The 22,992-nt window shown below is 37.9% G+C and overlaps 1 protein-coding gene across 1 annotated transcript in view; it reads right to left on the bottom strand.

The window, feature by feature from the left end:
- Window positions 1-2,650: 2,650 nt before the first annotated feature.
- LOC114049504 (ectodysplasin-A receptor-associated adapter protein-like) overlaps window positions 2,651-22,992 on the bottom strand; it is an 84,420-nt gene continuing 64,078 nt past the window's right edge. Inside the window, 2 exon segments of the mRNA XM_027870745.1 lie at window positions 2,651-3,282; window positions 12,913-12,958. Coding sequence (XP_027726546.1) covers window positions 2,903-3,282; window positions 12,913-12,958 — 426 coding nt within the window. The 3' untranslated portion in view covers window positions 2,651-2,902.

Genomic DNA, 22,992 nt, shown 5'->3' with positions numbered 1-22,992 from the left:
AACAATGCACTGGCAGTATTTCTATGGAAAAAATGTACCACACAGACTCCCCTTATTTCCACTTAACGCCCTAACAAGACAACAGAGATTCAACCTCTTTACATCTGCTGGATATTAGGGTCTGGGGCTCCCACAGAACCCAGTCTATGATGGTGGCTCCAGCAAGGTTGGATTTAGGGAAGGCTGAGGAATGGAAATATGGGTTTTGGAATGTCAGTGGCTGAGAAGGTAGGATAGGGACCATGATGAATAAATTCATATGCTACAGATCCGGCCACCAGGACAAAGTGAAAACCTGGAAATGGGGTTGACTAAATGTGAGTCTAAGGCAGCACGGAGTCTACAGTAGTGAGGAAAAATGTGAAGGAAATCTCCTGGAATAGTGGAGAGGGAAGGGAAATTCCTGTGCCCATGCAGCAGAGAAGGGCATTTTACAAAGGGGTTGGAAGTATGTTGAAGAGAGTCTATATTCTAAAAACCTAATACCTTAAGAAGGCTAAAGGGACATCAGAGGCAATGAGAATCTAGCTTGTGAGTAAGGTCCATACCTGGATCTATGTTACTCTTTATGCACCATTGACTTTTTAGTTTCATATACTTACAAGGTCTATAATGAATACCAATTACAATTACATTTTCCTTCAATAAACTGTAGGAAGAAGTATGAGAAAATCATATTTAGGTTAAACAGGCACCCAGAGGGGAACCTTCACTTAAATGCTCAGCATAGAGCCTATTCCATTATCACCATTCAATAAAAATTCAACAAATAGTTTATCGGTTCTGTTTAACAACTTATTAAGCATCTATCTTTTAAAATTACATTACATTGTAAATTGTTTCAATCACATCTTATAGTAACTCTAACCAGGGAAAAAAGTGAGTTGGGAATAATAAAGAATGGATCAGAAATTTTAGGGATTGTCTCTTCTATTTTAAAGTTAAAGTTCATCTTGCCATGGTGGAGTTGATTAAATTAGCAATATTAGGCTCTAAATGAAAACTATCATAAGGCATTGTTATAAAGAGTGTTGGTAGCTTAGCAAACTTTATTGATGTTGAAAGGCACTGTACTTCAAAAAAAGAAAAAGAAAAAAGTGTTAGTCTCAGGGCTTTGGGTACCTAATTTTGACTCTTGGCCTTTATTTTTACATATATATATTATATATGTATATTTATAATATACATATATATATAAAATTTGGACTGAGCTGAATATCAGATATCAGATTGAACTGCCCTAATATGTATTAAGCCCAGAACTAAATCTAAATATTTATACTTCAAAAAATGAACTAGTTTTTGTTTTTCCCTAAAAAACACATTACTACTGCCTAATTAATCAGTCCTGCTCAGATGATAATTTGGTATACTGGGAAAAGCACTGGACTGGGAGTCAGAGCATTTAGGGTCTAATACACTCTGTGATCCTGGGCAAATGATCTAATCTTTTGGGGCCTCAATTTCCTAATTTGTAAAATGAAGGGCTAGGAGGCAGCATGGTACAATGGAAAGAGTCAGAGGAAGTGGGTTTGACGTCCTATTGTGCTTGTGTTCCCCATGGGCAACACAGGAACTTAACTAGATCTTTGTCTAAAGTTCTTTGTCTAAAATAAGGGGTTAGAACTAGGCTACCTCTCAGGTTCCTTTTAGCTCTTAAGGCTAGATGACATTCTTGATTCTTTCTAGCTCTATTGTTCTGTGATTCTGTGAGAGGTGATGCCATCTATTCCCTCTAAGGAATAAAGAAAAGATGATAGTTTGAGGAACTGGGCAGCCTTTCCATAGCATCTATATAGACTCAGTGTAGCTTCTATGTTTTTTTCTAAGCCATCAAGCCAGAATACTGAAAAAGTCTCTGAGCTAAGCCATTAATTAACTTGGTTGGATTCCTGGATTCTCTTTCTCACTGGTGGAGGTTTTTACTTCTTAGCTAAGTGCTTTTATAGTGTTGCTAGGGCGTGTCTTAGCTGGTACAAGAGATGCTAGAGATAGCTATGTTTTTATGAGAGGTCAATGGATCCATATTGACCTCTTAATGGAGTCTTAAAACTTTTCACTAGCAAAACACTCCGTCTCAGTCTCATGTGGAAGATGCAAAAATGAGTATTATAATAATTTAAAATAATTCATAGCTAAAATTAGAGCATTTTGAAAGCCACTGATGGAAAACTCTCCTTCTAGAGTGCAAATACCTAGAACTAGGTTCTTGCTCTAGGGCTTTGCTCTGACCTCTACAGTATTTATTTGTATTTTTAAAAAAATTTCTTTCTTTGAAAAGGTGAGCAAATAACATCTATATTTAGATCCCTGAAAGGGCACAATGGTATTAAATGATACTAGATGGGCATATCAACTGAAGGCAACCTCAAGATGATAGTAATATCCCGGTAAATGGACCTTATAGCACCTTACAGTGGATGAGCAACAATGATATGAAAATAAAATGGAGCAATCGTTTAATGGTGTTTGGCCTCCAAGCAATGGAAATCAGGGCTTTTGATGGCAGACACTGTATGTGATTCCTTTGGGGTCATCAACAGCTTTGGGGCCTGGGAATTGTTATTATAGTCTATATCATTAAAGGCAATGGATAATCTGATTTTATGACGAAACAAAAGCATTTTGCTTATAGGGATTGGCTACTACATGAGCTTGCCTACCACTTTATTTTATCCTCCTGAAGTTCTGGATTCAAACATTAAATCAAAATACAGATGTGCAAACACACATACAATAACAACAACAAAAACCAAACCATAAACTGCATAGAGGGAGACAAATGTCATCTTTTTTGAAGTAAACACTTAAAAAAAAGCGAGAATGTCCTGTACTCCCTCCATCCCAAGCTACAGTGGTTTTTTAATGTCCAAAGAACCAATGGAATAATGGAAGAAAGTGTTTAAAAGTGATTATGGTAGGCTCCATGCCCTCTCTTTGGCCATTCCTCTTCCACCCACCTCCGCAAGACTTTTTCCACATCGACTCTATGATAGAGCCTACACAGCTCAATCAGTTGATCCACAGTTTTGTGACTATTCCGGAGCAGGAACTCCAAGGTAGGACTCCGTTGTTTCTGTTCCAGAAAACACAATTCATCATAGTGCATTCCCCATTTGCTTGCAAAATTTCTCCAGTTTTTTACTGTTGGGTGACACGGATCCAGCTTTATTCTGATCACATCTAACAAGTCCTCGTCGTTGAGCAAGTCACTGATGTTGGGGGCCTGGGGTGAGCATAAGGAACATGTGCAATTTTCTTGGCAAGTGCTGTTCTTTATATCTGTAGGGGAGAAATAGTAAGTTCCAGTAAGTCAACAAGAAAACCACACACAGGTGGGTTTTTTGCTTCCTTTTTTGAGACTGGTTTTCCCCATCTCACTCAGGCTGGAATGGCTGCAAGAGCTACTGATGGGCCTACTCCCACGTGGATCAACCAGAGAGCTTTGATCTGCTCCATTTCCAATCTAGAATGGTTTGCCCCTTCTTGGGCAGCCTGGTGGCCCCCCACTCCTGGGAGCTCACCATATTGGCAGTGGACTTAGTATGGATGCTCTACTGGCTTAGCTCGCTGCAGCTAAGAATTTCTGAGCTCAAGAGATCCATTAGCCTTAGTCTCTCTCTGATATCAGAAGTTATAGGTGTGCCTCAACACGCCTGGCTATCTCTTCTAGCTTTAATTCCACTATACTCTGAGTTGTCAGTGGCATTCAAATAAACATGACATGCGATAGTCAAGGAAAATGAATATTTCCAGCATTTTTTTTTACTAGATCTATGATTTCCTCAATGTGGGGGAACTCCAGGGAGGAACTTCCTCTACAGCCAGAACAAACCATCATTCACTTCAGCCCCCTCATTTTATAGAGAAGGAAAGGGAGACCTGGAGAAATTAAAGGTCATATTGTCAGTATGTATCAGAAATGAGACTTGAACCCAGGTCTTCTCTATTCCAAGTCCAGCTCGTTATTTATCACACCATGCTGCCACTGTTTTCTGCACATGTATATAATGGAGATGCATATTATAAATAATGGCTATATAATGGAAATATATATATATACACCTATTTGGCTATTATGGATATATATGCACATATATTATATGTATCCATAATATCCAATACATATGTGTATATGTGTATGTATCTCCTTTTACATACCCAGGAATTTGCATTCCTCTACAATGAGGTTGCCAAACTATAACCACCTGTTTTTGTATTGCATGAGAGCTGAAAACAGTTTTTACTTTAAATAATATTTCATCATATTTAAATATGTAAAAACAATTTTTAGCTCTCAGGCAGTACAAATGCAGGCAAATGGCCCTCTAGCCAGAGGTGACTCCATGAGGATCAGCTGCTGTCCCAATAATGAGGAAGGGTTTGCCCTTAACTAGCCACAATCCCCTTCCTTCTTCCCCCCCACTTTTTTTTGTGTGAGGCAATCGGGGTTAAGTGACTTGCCCAAGGTCACACAGCTAGTATGTGTCAAGTGTTTGGTCTGAGGCTGGATTTGAATTCAGGTCCTCCTGACTTCAGGGCCAGTGCTTTATCCACCGCACCACCTAACTGCCCCTAAACCACTTCCTTCTTAAGAACTTCAAGGATCATACTCCCTTCCTTGACAGAGATGGCCAATCCTCTATGAGTCAACAGATAGATGGTCATTGGGAGTTGCTGTGGCCAAAAACCTTCATCCCTTTGTGGCCGCCCTGGCAATGAGTTTCTTTGAACTTAGCTAGGCTGGTCCTCAGATGACAGAAGTATGGTTGGTTTGCTGCTGGGTCTGTATGTAAAGCCTTTTTTTCCTTGGTAAGATGTGCCTGTCAGATCTTGTATGCTGCTGGCACAGCCTTCCAAGTTCAGGAGTAACTTCCATGGCACAATTAGGCATCAGAGGAGGACTCTGGCAGAAGAACCCCTTTCCTGGTCCTTTTATAACTTTTTCAGAGTAACTAGTAACATGCATTTGTGAGATAGTTGGACTGAGTTAGGAATTCCCAAAAGGGTTTTCTCTGAACTAAGATAAATTGCCCATCTGTATATCAAAGTTACCCTCATTAGCACCATGCTCTACCCCATCTGAACTAACCAGCCCAGGCATGTACATAGCCCCACTCCTCCCTGCCCCATCCCCCTTCCAATTTTAAAGTCAAGCCTGACAGCTTTTAAATGCCAAACACGGTACTTTAGGGTGTAAATGACTGAAAAACCCTTAAACAGTTTTTTAAAAACATACACACAAACTTGAAAATCCACCCTGTACACATATTTGAAAATGAGTGATAATTGACAATGTCAAAATACTGATTTTAAAAAAATTATGGCCAATTTATCATTCTTCTGTTTTTTCTTCACCCATGGGGCTCTCTTTGAAGCCGAGCCAAAACTTTAGCTATGTACATGGGATGAGAATCAGGCTGAAAAAAAAGAGAAAAAAGAAACCCAACAGCTGTAGATTCTTCTCCCATATAAAAACACAATTCTTCTGCAGCTTGAGTTTTCTGATTCAATGCAAGACAGTATTCACATATGGGATGCTTTTTACGTTGAAGGTACATTTAAGTATCTTACTGAGAGGATGAAGGAAAATGGAGCTAGTTGGTGATCGTGGTTGGCAAGCAATTCACACCTGCTAACTTTAGTTATCTCTACATAACCAGGGCAAAGAAGCTAACTCTGCCACAATACTCTGAAACATCTAAAAGATTCCACTTGGGTCAGGTTAAAATTGTGATCGACTATTAAGGCATTAGCTCCTGTCCATGTGAGTAGAGGCCACAAGGACCCTTAGTGAATATCACATCTCGTTCTGGCCTCTCTAACTGGAAGAAATAGGTATCTCAGAGTGACATATTTTATGATTCCTCTCTGAAGCCATGCTAGACCCTTCCAAGTTACTAATGCCTCCCTTCTACTCACAAAAGCACTTTGCCTTCTCATGTAGTGGCAGGGATAAGGCCTGGATCTATGATTCCACTGGAACAGGAAACTCCCTCTACCAATGAAGGTCAGCACCTTCTTTGCCTGGGATGTACTGAAAAGTTTTTGGTTCACAGCCTGTATGCTTTGGTCTTCCTGGTTCTGAGGTCACCCTCCCCACTCTATTCATGATGCCACATTATCTCTCTTATCATTATCATGTGTTACTTTACACTACTGTTACTTGATAATATGTACTTTATATATATTTGTTGTACTTTGATTTGGCTGTAATCTCCCCAGGGACAGAGACCATGTTTAAAATGTGTACCTCCTCCACCATTTTGCAAAGAGGGGCACTTTGCATAATGGTCAATGTTCTGGGAAGACTGGATATCTGTAAAAGTAATTCTAGTTTGAATAGTGCTTGGGCCCCTAGGGAAGAGTTTTGTTAAGAGAGAATTGATAAATGGTGCTGTGGCACTTGATATATGATATATTCATATATATATATATATATATATTTGTTAATCAGAATGGACTAAAAGATTGGAAAATAACAACACTGAGGAACACCAACATCCAAAGATTAAGTAGCTTAAAGAGAGAAATCTTCTTCAAGTAAATGAAATAAATACACAGAAAATCACCCTTATCTTCATGAGTGGCAGAGAAAGGAGACACAGACTTCAGCTGTAATGTAAGAGATTTAGGTTAGATGTAGGACAGAACTTCCCAACAATGAGAGTTACATAAGATCAGAATGAACTAATAAGGGGTATTATCAAATTTATTCTAGAAGCCTTTAAAAGTAGTATTGATGCCCATCACTGCAAGATTATGTATAATGTTGTGTGAATATGGTGTAAAAGTTTTAAATAATCTCTTCTGGCTATGTACTTGTATGATTCTATGCTACCTTTGTTTTTATATTCAAGAAAAAGAAATAAGAAAGGAAAAGAATAATCCAGTTATTAATGTGTTAGTAGAAGTACTTTAAATCTTCATTTTGTAAGATAATTTTATTTCTTTAAGTCACTGGTGAGAGCATGCACTAGTTTCGGTTTAAAAAGGCATGATGAGCCAAAAGAGTGATTGCCTTTGTGGGTTTTGTTTTGTTCTTTGTACTTCAATCACTAAATTGACAAACCAGTTAGTATATTGGAATTCACTTGAGCTGGCAACATCAGTGAATTTAAAGCAGCTCGTAAGAGTCATAGACTATAATTAGCCCCTCTGAGGGGTGTGGGAGGTGGAACATGTTTTATCTACCAGATACATTTTGTCCTGCCATACTTAAAAAACCCATCATGTAAAGTCACACATGAAAGGATAGAGTGGGTAATGCCAAAAGGAAAAAATAATAATGGGGGAGGGGCGATTTGGAAATCACAAAATCCAAGTCAATCGACAATTTTAATGAATGTTAATATGTTGGATAATTGTCTAAAGTCATGCAAAATTTTATTAGCAGGTAGAAAAGGCACTCATTAATTGTTCATTGATTATGATTTCTATTTTCCTCAAGTAATAGGACAAATTCATTATTATTGCTTAAAGAGATGTTAGAACCTAAAGGAAAAATGATGATGAGAGAAAAGGTGTTAGTGCTTAATAATACATAAACAGAGGTATTTTTGGAAAACAGCAGAGAATTCATTGAAGGGGTAGATTTAGATTCAAAGGGGTAGGTGCTCTTTGAATTTTTTTAAAGTTGATATTAAAGGAATGAGGCTACTAATGGTCAAAACTCATCTGGATTCTATAATAACAATCACCTAAACAGGGTCTCCTCCCCATTATCTAGTTTTGCTATGGCCTGGTGCCCCCCCCCATTTTGAACTTTGAAGCTGAAAGCAAGAATAATTCCCACCATTCACATATTAGGCAGAGAATTAATTAACCCTTATTAAGTACAGAAGATACGATGGACATTTCTTATAATAAGCCAAAACTCTGAGAAGATTTGATACCTATGACACTAGTTTGAATACTATTTGGGAATATAAAGAAGGATTAGAAAGAGAATATTGAGAATAGTATTGTGGTAATCTATGATAGGGCAGTTAAGTGACACAAGTGAATGAAGTTCTGAGCCTGGAGTCCAGAAGATTCATCTTGAGTTCAAATATGGCCTTAGACACTTACTAGCTGTGTGACTTTAGGCAAGTCATTTAACCTTGTTTGCCTCAGTTTCCTCATCTGTAAAATGAGCTGGAGAAGGAAATGGCAAATCACTCCAGTATCTTTGCCAAGAAAACCCCAAATGGAATCACAAAGAGTTGGACGTGACCGAAAAGCGACTGAACAAAGAAAACAACAAATCTATCATAAGGAGAGAGATTTACAGAAATTCTCTAACCTATGGTTGAGTGACTTGCCACAGTACAGTTAGGTAGGTAAACCATAAGGGCTATTATATGCTTGTTATTTAGATGAGAGAGAAATGTCTTACATTTTCTACATTTGGAAAGTCTGCCTATGCCATCTGTCTATCTAAATCCAGCTCAAATGGATTTTTATAAGATTTTACATCAAGATCAAATTGTCCCCTATGGATATATACACCCAAGTATGGTAGAAATCTTTATAAAATTAAAAACTGGAAATATCATGCATATCCACTGCGGAGTAGGGTGGAGTAGGGTATTAAGCATCGGACTTAAGAGTCAATTAGAGCTGACTTTGAATCCTATCTCAGATACTTACTAGCTGTATGGTCCTGGGAAAGTTATTGAACTTCTTGGGTCTTATTTTCCTCATATCTGAAATAAGGGCGGAGGTGAACATGATGAACTCAGAGGTCCTCGACAGCACTTACAATTATGATCCTGACTTCCAATCTTTGTCTTTTTTGGAAGCGAGGTAAACTACAGGGTGCTTAAACTAGCTTAAAATGGAACTAAGACTTTTGGGACACCCTGCACTGCATTATAGGGGTAGAAAGAGAATACTGACAAATTCTAAATTTCATTGTAATTGCCAGAGATAAAAGACCTTGTTAAATCTTTTCTCCCTTTGCTACCCATTATATTGTAACCTGCTTCAGGTAAGGAACTATCTTGCTAGTTTTTATTTGTATCATCAACGCTTAGCACAGTACCTGACACATTTCAAACATTTAAGTTTCCCTCTGTCTCTGTCTCTCTCTCTCCTCTCCCTTTTTCTCTCTCTCTCCTCTCCCCCTTTCAATCTTTTGCTCTCTCATTCCATTTTAGAAAACACACGATGAGAATCCATTTTCATGGGGTATAGAGTTTTAAATGAAAGGCACAATGAACATATATAAAGAGAGGAACAGGACCTGTGATTTCACTGGCATAGGGAACTCCCAGGTGAGGAAACTCTCTCTACCAATGCAAGTGGACACCTTCACTTCAGTTGACAGTCTTGGAAAATTACCTAGATTATGGAGAGGTTAAAAAATAACTTGTCCATGGTCACATAGCTAGTATGTGTCAGGGGTGATCCTTGATACCAGGTCATTCTGACTCTGAGGCCAGCTTTCTATCCCTAAATCACACTTCCTGTCAATGTACTATAGCATCACAGAGTATACAGCATGTAAATGTCATTTTTTAAAGGACAGACACAGGAGAAGAACAAAAAGGATGAAATAATAAAGTTGCTGGTCTCTGGTCAATATCGCAAAAAGTTCTCTCCAACAAATCTTGACTAGAAACTCTTGAGCCTATTTATATTACTTCTGTCCTTGCTTAATTCAATTATTCAAGTATTAGGGAACTCTAATTTAACAGGCACTTTCCCAGGTAGAATGGGGCCTGGAAGGCCTTCTAGAGAGCACGCTTCTATCAAAATGGTATGGTTATTTGCTTCAAAAATAATGAGTCATCTTTCATTATTTAGAATATTACTTTAAATGACAGTTTGGAATTATGACTTGAGCATTCATGCCTGTACTATTTTTCAAATGAAAAAAAATCTGAACCAACTATACAAGAGTGGAAGATGTTTCCCAGTGCTCACGTAATTCAGAAAATTGCTGAATGTATTATTTTTTAGGTGCTGCCTTGGTGGAAATTTACACCTTTATGAGGGATTCAGGCACCAAATATGCATGCAGTTAGAAGCAACTAGTAAGATCTAATGTAAAATCAGACTGCATTTAGCTTTTTTTTTTTTTGGCTTGCAGACTGCAAAATACTGGTCAATTAACAGTTAATTGGGCATTTGAACAAGACTCAGAAATCACAAAGGTCATTATTAATTGTGCCTAGAAAATGGTTGCAATCAGGATGTTGGCAGTGGATCACAGATTAAGTTAATAGATCTACTTGCAGGTGAGATGCTCTTTTATCTTGCATGTTCCGGCTGCTAGAGAACTATTACCATGTGGGTGTTTCCCAGAACTTTATAGAGGCACTGAAGCACAATTGTTAGATCTCAAACCACTCCTAGTGATGCTCCCCAGGTTAACTGAGGCTGGAGCTGAGACATCTGACAACTTAAAAAAAAGATGTGGTTAGCATTCAGCATTTTTATATTGGGGTTTTTGGAGACAGAGTCGATGGATGACAAAATGATCCTTTGGCATATATTAAAAAAAAGATGTAGTTAGCATTTTTATATTGGGGACTTTGGAGAAGTCAAAGTCTATGGATGAGAAAATGTTTCTTTATCATATATAAGATACTTTAAATTTTAAAGGACTTGTAAAATGAAATGTATCTGTGTATCAAAGTTGAGTTAACTATTTTTCATTACGGATGTGCAAGCACACAGCTTTTCTCTGTGTGGTTTCCAATGTGGTTGATAGCAAAACTATTTAAATGCCACTTCATGGTTTTGACAAATTAACTGTCTAGTCATGTGTGCACACACAACAGATGCAGTCGCTACGTTGAGAGCTGGAAGGTGATAAAGAATTATTCTTATCATAATCTCAACCCAGCAACAGGAGGCCAGTTTGGTGTGCTTATAGAAGGACATGGGGAAGAGAGACACAGAAGCGGCAAACATGGATAGGCTACAAGTTGCATCACTGGAGGGAGTACCCATATTGATGAGATAAAAAATGATTTTTTTTTTTTTATCCAGAAGAAACTGGCTTACCAGCTCTGGTGGGTTTCTTAATAGCTTAGGGTCGACATTATGAATATTGATTTTTCTAATGGTACTATTTATTTCTACATCATATAACCCAAAGTGACTGACTTTTCGGGGTTTTATGTCAGTATTTTAATTCTCATCTTTCTCCCATCTCATAGTCAATCAGGCTTTCATTTCCAACTAGACTACTGTCTAGCAATCTTCACCCTTCCCCATCTCTCAACTCCAATGAGCTGCTTCTAATCTGTTAAGGATTGTGAAAGATCATTTGCAGATCATCAAAAAATACACTAGGAAAAATCATAAGCTCGAGAGGTGGAAAGGATCTGAGAGACCGTCTATTAACCTATTTTAGGTCCAATTAACCTATTTTTACAATTGAGGAAACCAAGGCTCAGAGAAGTTAATTTATTTACACTCTCTCCCTTCTCAAATTATCCTTACTCATTTATGAATGAGTCATATCCCCCAACAGAATATAAGATGCCTGAAGGCAGTGTTTTCTAGGTGGTCCAGTGGACAGAGCACTGGACCTGGAGTCAGAAAGACCTGAGTTTGAATATTGCCTTAGATCCTTACTGTGTCACCCCAAACAAGTTACTAACCTGTATTTGACTCAATTTCCTCATCTGTAAAATAGAGATGATAATAGCACTTACTTTTCAGGGTTGTTGTGAGGATGAAATGAGATAACACATGTAAAAGACTATTATTGTGTTATTTATTATTCCCAGCACTTCGAAAATGCCTTGCACATAAGCAGGAGCTTAATAAATGTTTGTTGAGTTAAACTGAATTACTCAAAGTCATACAGATAGTAACTGGGGGTAGAGGTGCAATCAGGATTTGAACCCAAGTCTTCTAATTCCAAGATTCAATGCTCTTTCCACTAACAGCACATTGCCTTTTAGTAGTGAATTTAAGATTAAGATTGTCTCTTAAAATTTATATGATACATCCACAAAAGTTTGCTCCACTGTAATCAATTTTTTTCATTGTGATTTATTTAATGACTTAGTTTAAAATAAGTTTGGGCTTGTCTGTAAAAAAAAAAGAAAGAAAGAAGGAAAGAAGAAGGAAAGAAAGAAAGAAAGAAAGAAAGAAAGAAAAAGAAAGAAAGAAAGGACTATGTGGACAAAGATTAAGTCTTGCTTTCATATGTAGACAAACATCAACCAAGCTATTTCAGGGATCTTGGAGGCTACTAACTTATTATAGAAAACCCAAAGGGAGTTAAAAACTGAAATTAACACATAACATAGTGAGTCAAACTGGCACTGCCAAATAATTTTAAGGCTGTTCAATTTTAAAAGTTCACTGTCTCTAAGAGTTTTTATCTTAAATTTTATCTTTTGTAATTTTTATCTTAATGTAAGTTAGCTACAGGCACATGCCGCATGTCTAGGTGGTGTAGTGGATACAGTGCCCAGCTTGGAGTCAGGAAGACATCTTCCTGAGTTCAAATTTGGCCTCAGACACTTAGTAGGCTAAGTGACCCTGGACAAGTCACTTCACTCTATTTGCCTCAGTTTCCTCAGCTATCAGATGAGCTGGAGAAGGAAATGGCAAACCACTCCAGTATCTTTGCCAAAAAAAAACCAAACCTTAAATGGGGTCGGGAAAAGTCAGACATGACTGAAATGATTGAACAATAACAACAATCTCTGATCCTAGATCCAGAGTTCTTTTCTTACACTGTGATGATGCCTCCTTGAGGACAAGACATTTGAAACTTCACATTAGAATAAACCAAGTTTTAGCAAATGGTAGTTTGGCAATTTCTCAAAATATTTCTTTCTGTTTTACAGATTCGTTTTCAGTTGGAAAACATTATTTTGTCAAATCCTTTTTTCTTTTCCTAAAACTGGCACGTTTTAAGCTGTCATTGCAGCTTAGACATCATTAAGGCCAAAAGGTTACCTGAAAGTGGATCCCCAGTACTGTCTGGATAGCCATTTTCTTCTTGCTGCAAACAAAAACAGCAAACTTTATTAAACTTACACGTACTATTGAACAAAGCTAATGATAATTATCCTAGCTAATCAGCAAGATGGCTATAAAATGTAGAATTTTGTTATAGGTTAATATATACTATATAAGGGAGAAAACATAGATAATTAATCTTCAATGATGTAAAATATATTTTAAATTTAAAGGATATATCCTTTTTAAACAAAAATTAAAGCATGAGTCGCTTAATTTTCTTTTTACATTATAGACAAGGGTATGCTTTCCAAAAAAACTCACAGGACATACTTTTAAGTTCAATCTACATTATTAACACTTTTCTTAAGTGACAATCATCTAAACAATAAATCATGCCCTGATTTGTAGAGTTTGCTGATTTCTTTTTTTCTCTTTCTTTCTTTCTTTTTTTTTGGCTAGGCAATGGGGTTAAGTAACTTGCCTTGGGTCACACAGCTAGCAAGTGTTATGTGTCTGAGGCCAGATTTGAACTCAAGAGTTTGCTGATTTCTAAGGTGTAAACACTCACAGTGAAAATCTAACAATCAGCTAACCAGTCAGAGCTGTCTCCAAAATAGAACATTGCTTATTTAATTATTTATACATGTTCTACCATATTGCCTTTCACCATAAATAAAATGTTTCTCATATATACTCACATACACACACACACATATATATACACACACATAAATATACATACACACATATTTAATATATTATAAATATATAAAATATATTTAAATATATAAATATGTAAAATATATAAATATATGTATGTATATATTATGTATGCACGCATGGATATATGAGTTGTACATAATATAACATTTACATGTATTTATATATTTTTACATATTTGTAGATTTGAATATATTTTATATATCATATATGTATGTATATATGTGTGTAAACATATGCATGTATATGTGGAGAGAAAGAGAAAGAATAATCTGGACCATATTATGGGTCCTAACTTAATGTAGTTTATTTTTATTTTAAAAGATTTTTAAAAAAATGTTTTTAATTCTAGTGTATCCCAGTCTCAGCATATTCAAAAGCAACACATTTATGATAAATTCACCTCAGTACAAAGCCCCCTTCTCTGTAGTACCCATTCCTCTTCCACCTGTGGTGAACAGAAGGACCAAAACCAAACAAAACCAAACAAAAAACTACACCTCCAATTGTTAGACAAGAGAATGCATTTTGCCAAAGAATTTGGAGGAAGAAAGGGGCACTAGTCTTTAAGACTATCAAAAACAAAAAAAGATCATACATCTATTCTAAAACTAGAAGGGGCCTTTGAGGTCAAGTCCAGTGCTCTCATTTTGTAGAAAAGGAAAGTGAGACCCAGCAATATCACAGTGACTTTAACCCAAGGTTGGAAGGAAAAGGGACTGAATCAGACTTGGAGCCCAGCTCTTCATTTGCCAAATGCCGTCTTTCCATTAACAAAATTTGAGTGGGGGACGTCTCCAATATAGTTCTTTCCAGAGACAAGGCTTTGTGTTTTATAACCTCTAGGGAACTGGACAACTAGGACAGCTAGTCTTAACGAGCTGTGTGATCTTGAATAGGTTGCTTAGCCTCTCTGAGATGCTGATTCCTAATCTATAAAACAAAGGGGTTGGCCGACATGATCTTAGGTCATTCCTTCCAGCACTAAAAATCTATAATTTGATGCCCTTTGCTATTAGCTCCAACTTGAGAGACTATTTTTAAGACAGGAAGGGGAACAAGAATGTATTAAGTGCCTTACAATTACGATCTCACTTGATCCTTAAATTTGCAGTTGTACTTACATCTGTGTTTCAGCTTCAGTATTAACATCAAGGTTCTTATTTTTATTACTTAGGATTATAGCATCATGGGAAAAGCTGGGGAAGGGAGCTCAAGAAATTATCAAGTCCAATGCCTTGTCTCTAGAAGGAGCTATATCGAAGACATTTCACAAAAGATTTGTTCATGGAAAGACCCCTGCATTTGACATAAGAGAAGCTGGACTCCAAGGCTAGTGCAGTCCCCTTTCCTTCTGACCTTGGGTTAAAATCACTGTAACCTTCCTGGGCCTCATTTTCCTTTCTCTACAAAACGAGAAAATTGGATTTGACCTCTAAGGTCCCTTCTAGCTCTAAATCTACGATTTTTTTTTCCTTAACAGTCTTCAAAGAAGACTCGCCCCCTTTTCTTCCTCTAAACTCTTTGATAAATGCATTCACATGTCTAACAGTTGGAGAGGTGTTTTGTGTGTGTGACTTTTTTTTTAAATGACTCACCTGCTTCAACTAAATCTCCTCCCCTCAAAACTGTCTTTAGTGGACTAAAGAAAAACTCCTCGCTGTCACTCATGCAATATCTTTTCATGAACTTGAAGGCTGTAATTTCCCCTCAGCCCCTCCAGCCTAGTAGCATTTTTTTGTAATGTGTACAGAGACAGTTGCTGAAGAAACAGAATAGATCCTTTTCCATCTGACCTTTTAGCTCTATACAAAGCTAAACATGTACATTCTAAAATTTTAGGGACCTCATTCACCAGGTCATGCAGAGGCCTGCCTTTTCACATCTTGCATGGTTTCAGAAACTGAGGATCATGGTACATTGATTTTTTCCATCTTAGTTATGGTTTCCTTACCACCACTGAATTTAAAACTTGGGCTGAAGGAATGGAAGCAGGAACTTTCTAAGGTAATGTTAAGAGACATGAATGGTTAGCACTTGTTCACATTTCATAGTAGCATTTTTGTAGCTTTTTTTAAAGGTTCACGAAGTACTTTACAAATATCTCATTTGATCTTCTCAATAACCCTAGGAGGTAGTTGCTATGATTACCCACTTTCTTTTTTTTACAGATGAAGAAACTGAGGCAGATGCTACTTAAGTGATTTGCCCATGGTCATACAGTTGGTAAGTGTCTGGGGCCAGATTTGAACTCAGGCCTTTCTGATGCCAGGTCTAATGCCCTATTCATTTCACTACCTAGATACCTCTTGTCAAGAAGGGGTGGTTATAAATATAAATGAAACTACTAATAACTAATATGTTATATGGAACATTTAATTAGAGAAATGTAAAATATTTCAGTAATTTTTACTGGAATTAAAACCACTGGTTTTTTTTTTTAAATCTTTTGAATGTTGTTTAAAAACTGTAGGAAGAGATACTGGCCTTTTGGATGGGTAGTTCTTGAAGTAAACTTGGATTAGATCACTTCTATGGGAGGTTTAGAGGAGGATATAGACAAGAGCTGAACACGATGAGAAAGTGTGGATGATTTGAGAGCTATGATGTTGGAGGGGATGCCCACATTGATGAACACTGATGAGATCACAACTCTACTGGGGTATTACTAACCTTTATCCTGAAAGTACTTTACTGAGCTACATGCCTGGGGCATGTATACATATATATACAGGTGGGGATTATAGCTAAAAGGATCATTAAGTAACTTGCTTAAAATTTCTAAATTTTTTTTTAACTGAACCTACAATTTCATTAGTTTAGGGAACTCTCAGGGAGATAACTCCCTCTTTCAACATAGGTCAGCAACTTTTCTAAAAAATTAGAGTTATTTGAGAGTTGCCTTGGAAAGTGACAGGCTAAGTGACTTGCTTAGGGTGGTACAACCAATGTGTGTTAGAAGGTGATGGGGTGCCCTAAGATCATGTCTCTGGATGCCTTCCAATTTCTCAGCAGGCCCCTGTCCTATGAGAAAATTATCTCTTGTTGCAGAACACATTCTCTTATCACAACAGACAGAGGGGTGCCTGGCTCAAGGATTTTTGTCCCTGGCTGGCCCAAGGATCTCCCTCCCACCAGATCTCCAAGATCCATGTCTCTGACAACTCCCTCAATGTCTGGTATGCTCCCTACACTTTCCCACCCATACCTCCCAGACACCTGGACCCTTAGATTACCTAATTAGCACCCCTGGCTTTCCTTTCCATACAAGCCCTTTTCCCTTTTCCATACAAGCCCCAGCACCATTCTCACTCTTTCTTGGGTTCCCTAAGGACTGTTGCCGGCTTTTGCTAAAGTGTTACAATAAACTTTTTGCCACTTGACTAAGAGAAGATCTGAATGTCTGAATTCCTTCCAGGCAACTGTCTTGGCATTCTTGGGGTCCCAGCACTCCCAAAAACCTCTTCAAAGAGGGTCTTGAACCCAGGGCTTTTTCCCTATGAAGGTGACTGTCCACTACTACACATGACCTCATACTTAAGGTTATTATGGAAGAGTCTGTACTCGTTGTTGAGGCAAACAGGGTGAAGTGACTTGTCCAAGGTCACAAACCTAGGAAGTGTCTGAGGCCAGATTTAAACCCAAGAAGATGAGTCGTTTTGACTCCAGGCCCAGCGCCCTATCCACTGCACCACCTAGCTGCCCTACTAGAATCTAAGAATCTAGAATTATATCTGCTCTGACCATTACCTTAGACAGTTTTCAGTTAACCTCTCAATTATAAAATAAAGTAGTTTTGTTTTTTGTTCTCACTTGGGTCGTAGGAATGCTTGTGGTTCATTAAACTGCTTTAATGATATCACTGATTTTTGAGAAGACAGATCCATTTATCTTAGAAAGGGAGGCGGTGCTCACAATTTATGATTTTAGACTCCAAATTCAAATGTAATCTAGGGCCAAAGGTGGGGAACTGCGGCCTCGAGGCTGATGGCTTTTGAAATGGGACCACAGTATCATGGCTCTACAGCTACGAGGAACCTCAGAAGTCAAAGTCCAACTGCCTAATTTTACAGATTGAAGAAAACTGAGACCTGGGGAAGTTTAAGTGACTTGTTATGGTCACATGGTAGGTGAGGAGGCAGGATCTGAACTAAGGTTCTCTGACTCCGCAGATTGTACTTTTAACTGTGTGAGCCCAGAAAAACTTGGATGATTTTTTTATAAAGTTTTCTAAAAATACTACTGTCACGAAACCACAATTCATTTCCTTTTTAAAAACTCCACTAAATTTTATTTAAATATCTTCTAAATATTTTAGTTTGCAAAACATCCTGGTTCTTAGATAATAGATTTTGGTGTAAGCTTGGATCTCTAACACATAAATAGTTGCTTTATTTTTAAAAAATTTTCCTGATTTTAACACATACTAAAATAATAACTCCACACACAAAGTAGAACAGAGAAAGGGGATTACTGCAAGACTATGAATTACAGATAGCTTGCTTTAAAAAAATAATAATAAACTCGATTCTTTCAAAGCTGTCCTGCTTCTCTGTGTTTCCTTCTGAACTTTTTCTGTTCTCTTCTGCCATTAAAAAAAAAATGCTTCAATGACCCTCCAGTCTTTCTTTCTTGGCAACACTATTGTTAGGTCCCTTTTTCTTCTACTGAAACCCTGCCCTACTCCCCACAAAGGAAGCCTTAGAAGAAGACAATCTCTATCAGAAAGTGGGTTGTAAAAGTGCTACTTGTTAAGGGAAACAACAAAACAAATTTTAGTTCAGGGACAGCCTCGTTAAGATCAAAAAGCGTGAACGAGAGGGGGAACTTGGAGCAATTTCACAAAGCAGCTGTAGAACCCTTCTGTTTGAGAAAAAAGAACCACAGGTATCTTTTTCTCTCTGGCTTCTGCCCCACTGAGGTAGCAGGAACTGAGAGGCTATGGAAACAATGAGAGGTAGGAACTCTTAGAGCAGATGGAACATTAGCAAAAGCAAATGAACACTTCCCTATTATTAATTTACAAGCACGGAGTTGGGGCTCATTCATACTAGGGAAGTTAAGACCACCTGTCACAAAAAAAAGAAATGGAGCTTTGAACTTAATGATTTGACATGTAATGAAGCTGTAGCTATGGACAAACAGCCCAGGAAAAGCTTGTGATGCTGAGATAAACATATTGGGTGACCTGAAGCCTATTTAAGAGGTTTCTAGTATAGGGTAAGATTTAAACTGAGATTTTTTTTTAAATTATGTGCTGAATTTATATTTCCTTTGGAAAAAATTCAAGTCATCTTTTCTTCAAGGTAGTCCTTGTTCAGATAAACTGTAGACCAGAGAGAGGACCACATTCATTTTATACCTACTTTCATCTTTCTCAAGTTCATTTTCCCTACTAGAACTTTATATATACAAACTTACATTCCAAATTTAAGTGAAAGTACTTGGGAAAGTATGAGCTGAACATTAAATCCAACTTAAAAGTCAGATTCACATTCAGATAATCAGCTGGAATTCCCTTTAAAGTATATAAGCCTCGTTAATTGTAACTCCACTAATTAGGAATCTGTGATCATTTAGACAGGACTGGGCTAAGCTGTTTGTTTAACATACTCTTCATGGCGCAAATTACATGGAAATAAGATTATAGGGGAATACTTAAAAAGCTAAGAGAACTGAATGTTTCAAGTGTCCTTGAACATTCTAAGAGAGTTTTTCTTTTTGTTCTTGTTTTGTTTTGTTTTTTAAGTGAGGCAACTGGGGTTAAGTGACTTGCCCAAAATCACATAGCTAGGAAGTATTATGTGTCTGAGGCTGCATTTGAACCCAGGTCCTCCTGACTCCAGGGCCAGTGCTCTATCCACTGCACCACCTAGCTGCCCCAAGAGTTTTTCTATATAAAAAACTTAATAGTCACTTACATTCACCTATTAAATTCTTCATGTAAATTTTAAATAAGTACCTACTATGCACAAATCACTGTGTTAGGTGTTGCAGATACAAGGATCAAATAAGACACAATCCCTTTCCTAATGAAGCTTACGGTTTAGTAGGGGGACACTGTACATATGCAGGTAAGTATATTACAAAATAGAAAATGAGAAAAGAGGGACTGGCTGGGTCGTATATTATCTGAGTTCCCCTGAACTCACAAAGCTTTCTGAGTGTCTGTGCTTCATGCTGAGAAAGTGATCAGGTGAATTCATTACGATCTCATTGATGTGGATGGTCCCTCCAGTGACGCAAATTGCAGCACATACTTGCCTGTCCACCCTATACGACTTTGACCATGACCTTCTATAAGTTCACCACAGGCAGGCCAACTACTGTGTTCCAGGCCTTCTTTGTTGAAACGGTACTAAGGGAAAAAATGCAAATGACTGCAGAGGTCTCAGATCAAGCTATATTTTAATGATAAACTCTACTGGGCATCTCAGCTCACCACATTCCCCAGTTTTTGCCAGGCAGCTGGGCAGGGAAAGAGAGAGACAGAGAGAGACAGAGATAGATAGATAGATAGAGAGAGAGAGAGAGAGAGAGAGGGAGAGTGTGTGTGTGTGTGTGTGTGTGTGTGTATGTGTGTGTGTGTGTGTGTGTGTTGGACGAGCAGTGCAGATGTTTTGTGACTTGAATCTGGGAAACTGCATAATGTTTTTAATGACTGACTCCAAATTGCTTGTTGCCATGAAAGCTTGTCTTTTTACCAGCAGTATTCTCTCAGTGATACTGCATGGCTATGGCTGTGAATCACTGAATGCCATGATCTGAGGAGAGTCAAAATTGCAGATAACCCAAAGGGTAATAGAAAGTTCCACGGTAGACAAAGGTAGGCTGAAGCCCATTATCAGTGATGATTTGCACACATAAAAGGCACTATCAAAGACATGTATGACCAGAAAAGGGAGATGAGTCATGTAGTGAAAGCAAGGTATAACGTACAGACAGCTCAAGCGCTGCATTTATAATTGTATAATATTAAAGGTCAAGAGAGGGCTTCTAGCACACTGGGTAGATAACTCGATGCAGAATTTATGTAAAGACAAAAAAATCACATGGTATGAGAAGGCATGAAGAGCTAGTGGAGAGATTACCCACACCAAGATATATAGGGCATCCAAACTAAATTAATACATGGATATATATATATATGTATATGTATGTATGTATGTATACATATACAATATATATGTTTCATATATATCTTCAATAGATTTATATCATGGTTAAAGAATTTAATAAAGTTTTTCTAGCATTATTCATTTGATAAATGTGGATACAGGATCATAAAATTCTAGCGCTGTAAAGAACTTCAGATCATTTACTCTAATCCCCTTATTTAAGAGATGGCCCAAGAGGTAAAGTGACCTCCCCAAAGTCACACAGGTTGTAAGTGGCAGAACCAAGATTCAAACTCAAGTAGTCTGTCTCCAATGGTAGTGTTCAATCCACAGTCAATCAATCAGTAAATATTTATTAATCACCTACTATGTGCCAGACACTATGCTAGGTAGTACAGACACAAGTACAAAGAATGAAACAATCCCTCCTTGCAATGAGCTTACATTCTAATGAGGGAAACAAGTGTGTGTGTGTGTGTGTGTGTGTGTGTGTGTGTGTGTGTACTCGCATGCATGTAGTGAATAAATATACATACATACATACATATATATATATCTACACACACATACACATACACACACAGTGTATATAGGGTAGTTAGGGAGAGCACTAGCAGTTGGTGGGGATCAGGAAAGGCTTCAGGTAAAAGAAGTTATGTGAGCTGCCTCTTAAAGGGAAAGGTTAACTGAGGCAGGAAGGAGAGGAGGGAGTACCTTCCAGGCATGGGGAATGGCTAAATAGAGCAAGGGCATGCAGATGAGAGGAGTGATGCCAGTGAGGGACAAAGAAAATGCCAATTTGACTGGACTGCTGAGTCTGGGAGGAGGAATGATACTCAATGTGACTGGAAAAATAGATTTGGGCCAGGTTGTGAAGGGCTTTAAAAGCTAGACAGAGGAGTATATAGTTTTCCCCTAGAGGCAATCAGAGAACTTGGTTGAATAGGAGAGTCACATGGTCAGATCTGCATTTAAGAAACATTTCTTTGGCAGCTGTGTGTAGGACGGACTGGAGTCATAAAGACTTTAGGCAAGGAGACCAATTAGGAGGTTGTTGCAATAATCTGCATGAGAAAGTGATATGGGCCTGAACTAAAGTGATTAGCTATATAAGGAGAGAGAAAGGACCAGATGTCAGAGACATTGGGAAGCAAGAATGGGCAATATCTGGCCACTGACTGGATAATGAGTTGAGGATGACGCTGAGATTGCAAACCTCAAACATTAGAAAGATGGTGATGCCTTTGGCAGAAGTCTGGACAAGGAGAGGGTTTAAGGGGGAAAGAGAATGAGTTCAGGTTTAGACATGCAGAATTTAAGATGATTCTGGGTCATACAATTTGAGATGTCCAAAAGGCAATTAGTGATATAGGACTGAAGCTCTGGGGAGGCTGGATATGTACATCTGGGAGTCATCTGCATAGAGATGATAGTTAAACCTATAAGCGCTAATGAGATGACTGAGAGTGAGCACAGAGGGAGAACAGAAGAGGTCACAGGACAGAACCTTGGGGAATACCCATGGTTTGGGGGTATAATATAGATGATGAGCCATCAAAGGATACTGAGGAGCGGTTAGACAGGTAGGAAGTGAACCAGGAGAGTTGTGTCATGAAAACCCAGAGAGGAAGACAGGTCAATGGTGTCAAATGCAGCAAATAGGTCGAGATGTTTAGGAAAGAGAAAAGACGATATGATTTGTCGATGAAAAGATCTCGGATAGCTTTGAAGGCCTAGTCCCATTTCTGCCCTGTATAACTGAGCATGAAGAAAACTCCCATAATCTGTCTTGAGAAGGCAGTCTGATCCTACTTGCAGATAAGGGGTGGGAAGCTGAGTTGAGATTTCTTTTTTCCCAGAGTTCTGAATTAATCACAAATTACATTACCCAGAAAGAGGAGACAAAAGGATGAATTCTCCATGTTTTCTCCCCGCTAAAATTAAAGATTGTTCTGGGGAACTATCCTCTAAAATGACAAATGTGATAGCTTTATCCTTAGGGTCAGAACCCAGCAGACCTTACCATTCTATTAAGTAGATCTTGCTGAAGCTTGAAAAGATTTCAGTGTATGAAAAAGAGCAGGTCAGAACATGCTATGTTGACTCACATGAAGGGATCACCTGTAGCAAATGCCAGCTTATAATAACAGGGAATGTTATTATAATTCTTTTTATTACTTCAGGTTTGCAGATAGTCTGGGCAAATCGTTCTATTGCCAAGACAAAGAGGTTGTTT

Source organism: Vombatus ursinus, unplaced genomic scaffold, assembly GCF_900497805.2.
Source record: "Vombatus ursinus unplaced genomic scaffold, bare-nosed wombat genome assembly UNPS02014798.1, whole genome shotgun sequence".
NCBI lineage: Eukaryota > Metazoa > Chordata > Mammalia > Diprotodontia > Vombatidae > Vombatus > Vombatus ursinus.
This window is presented reverse-complemented; position numbering and strand designations above follow the sequence as displayed.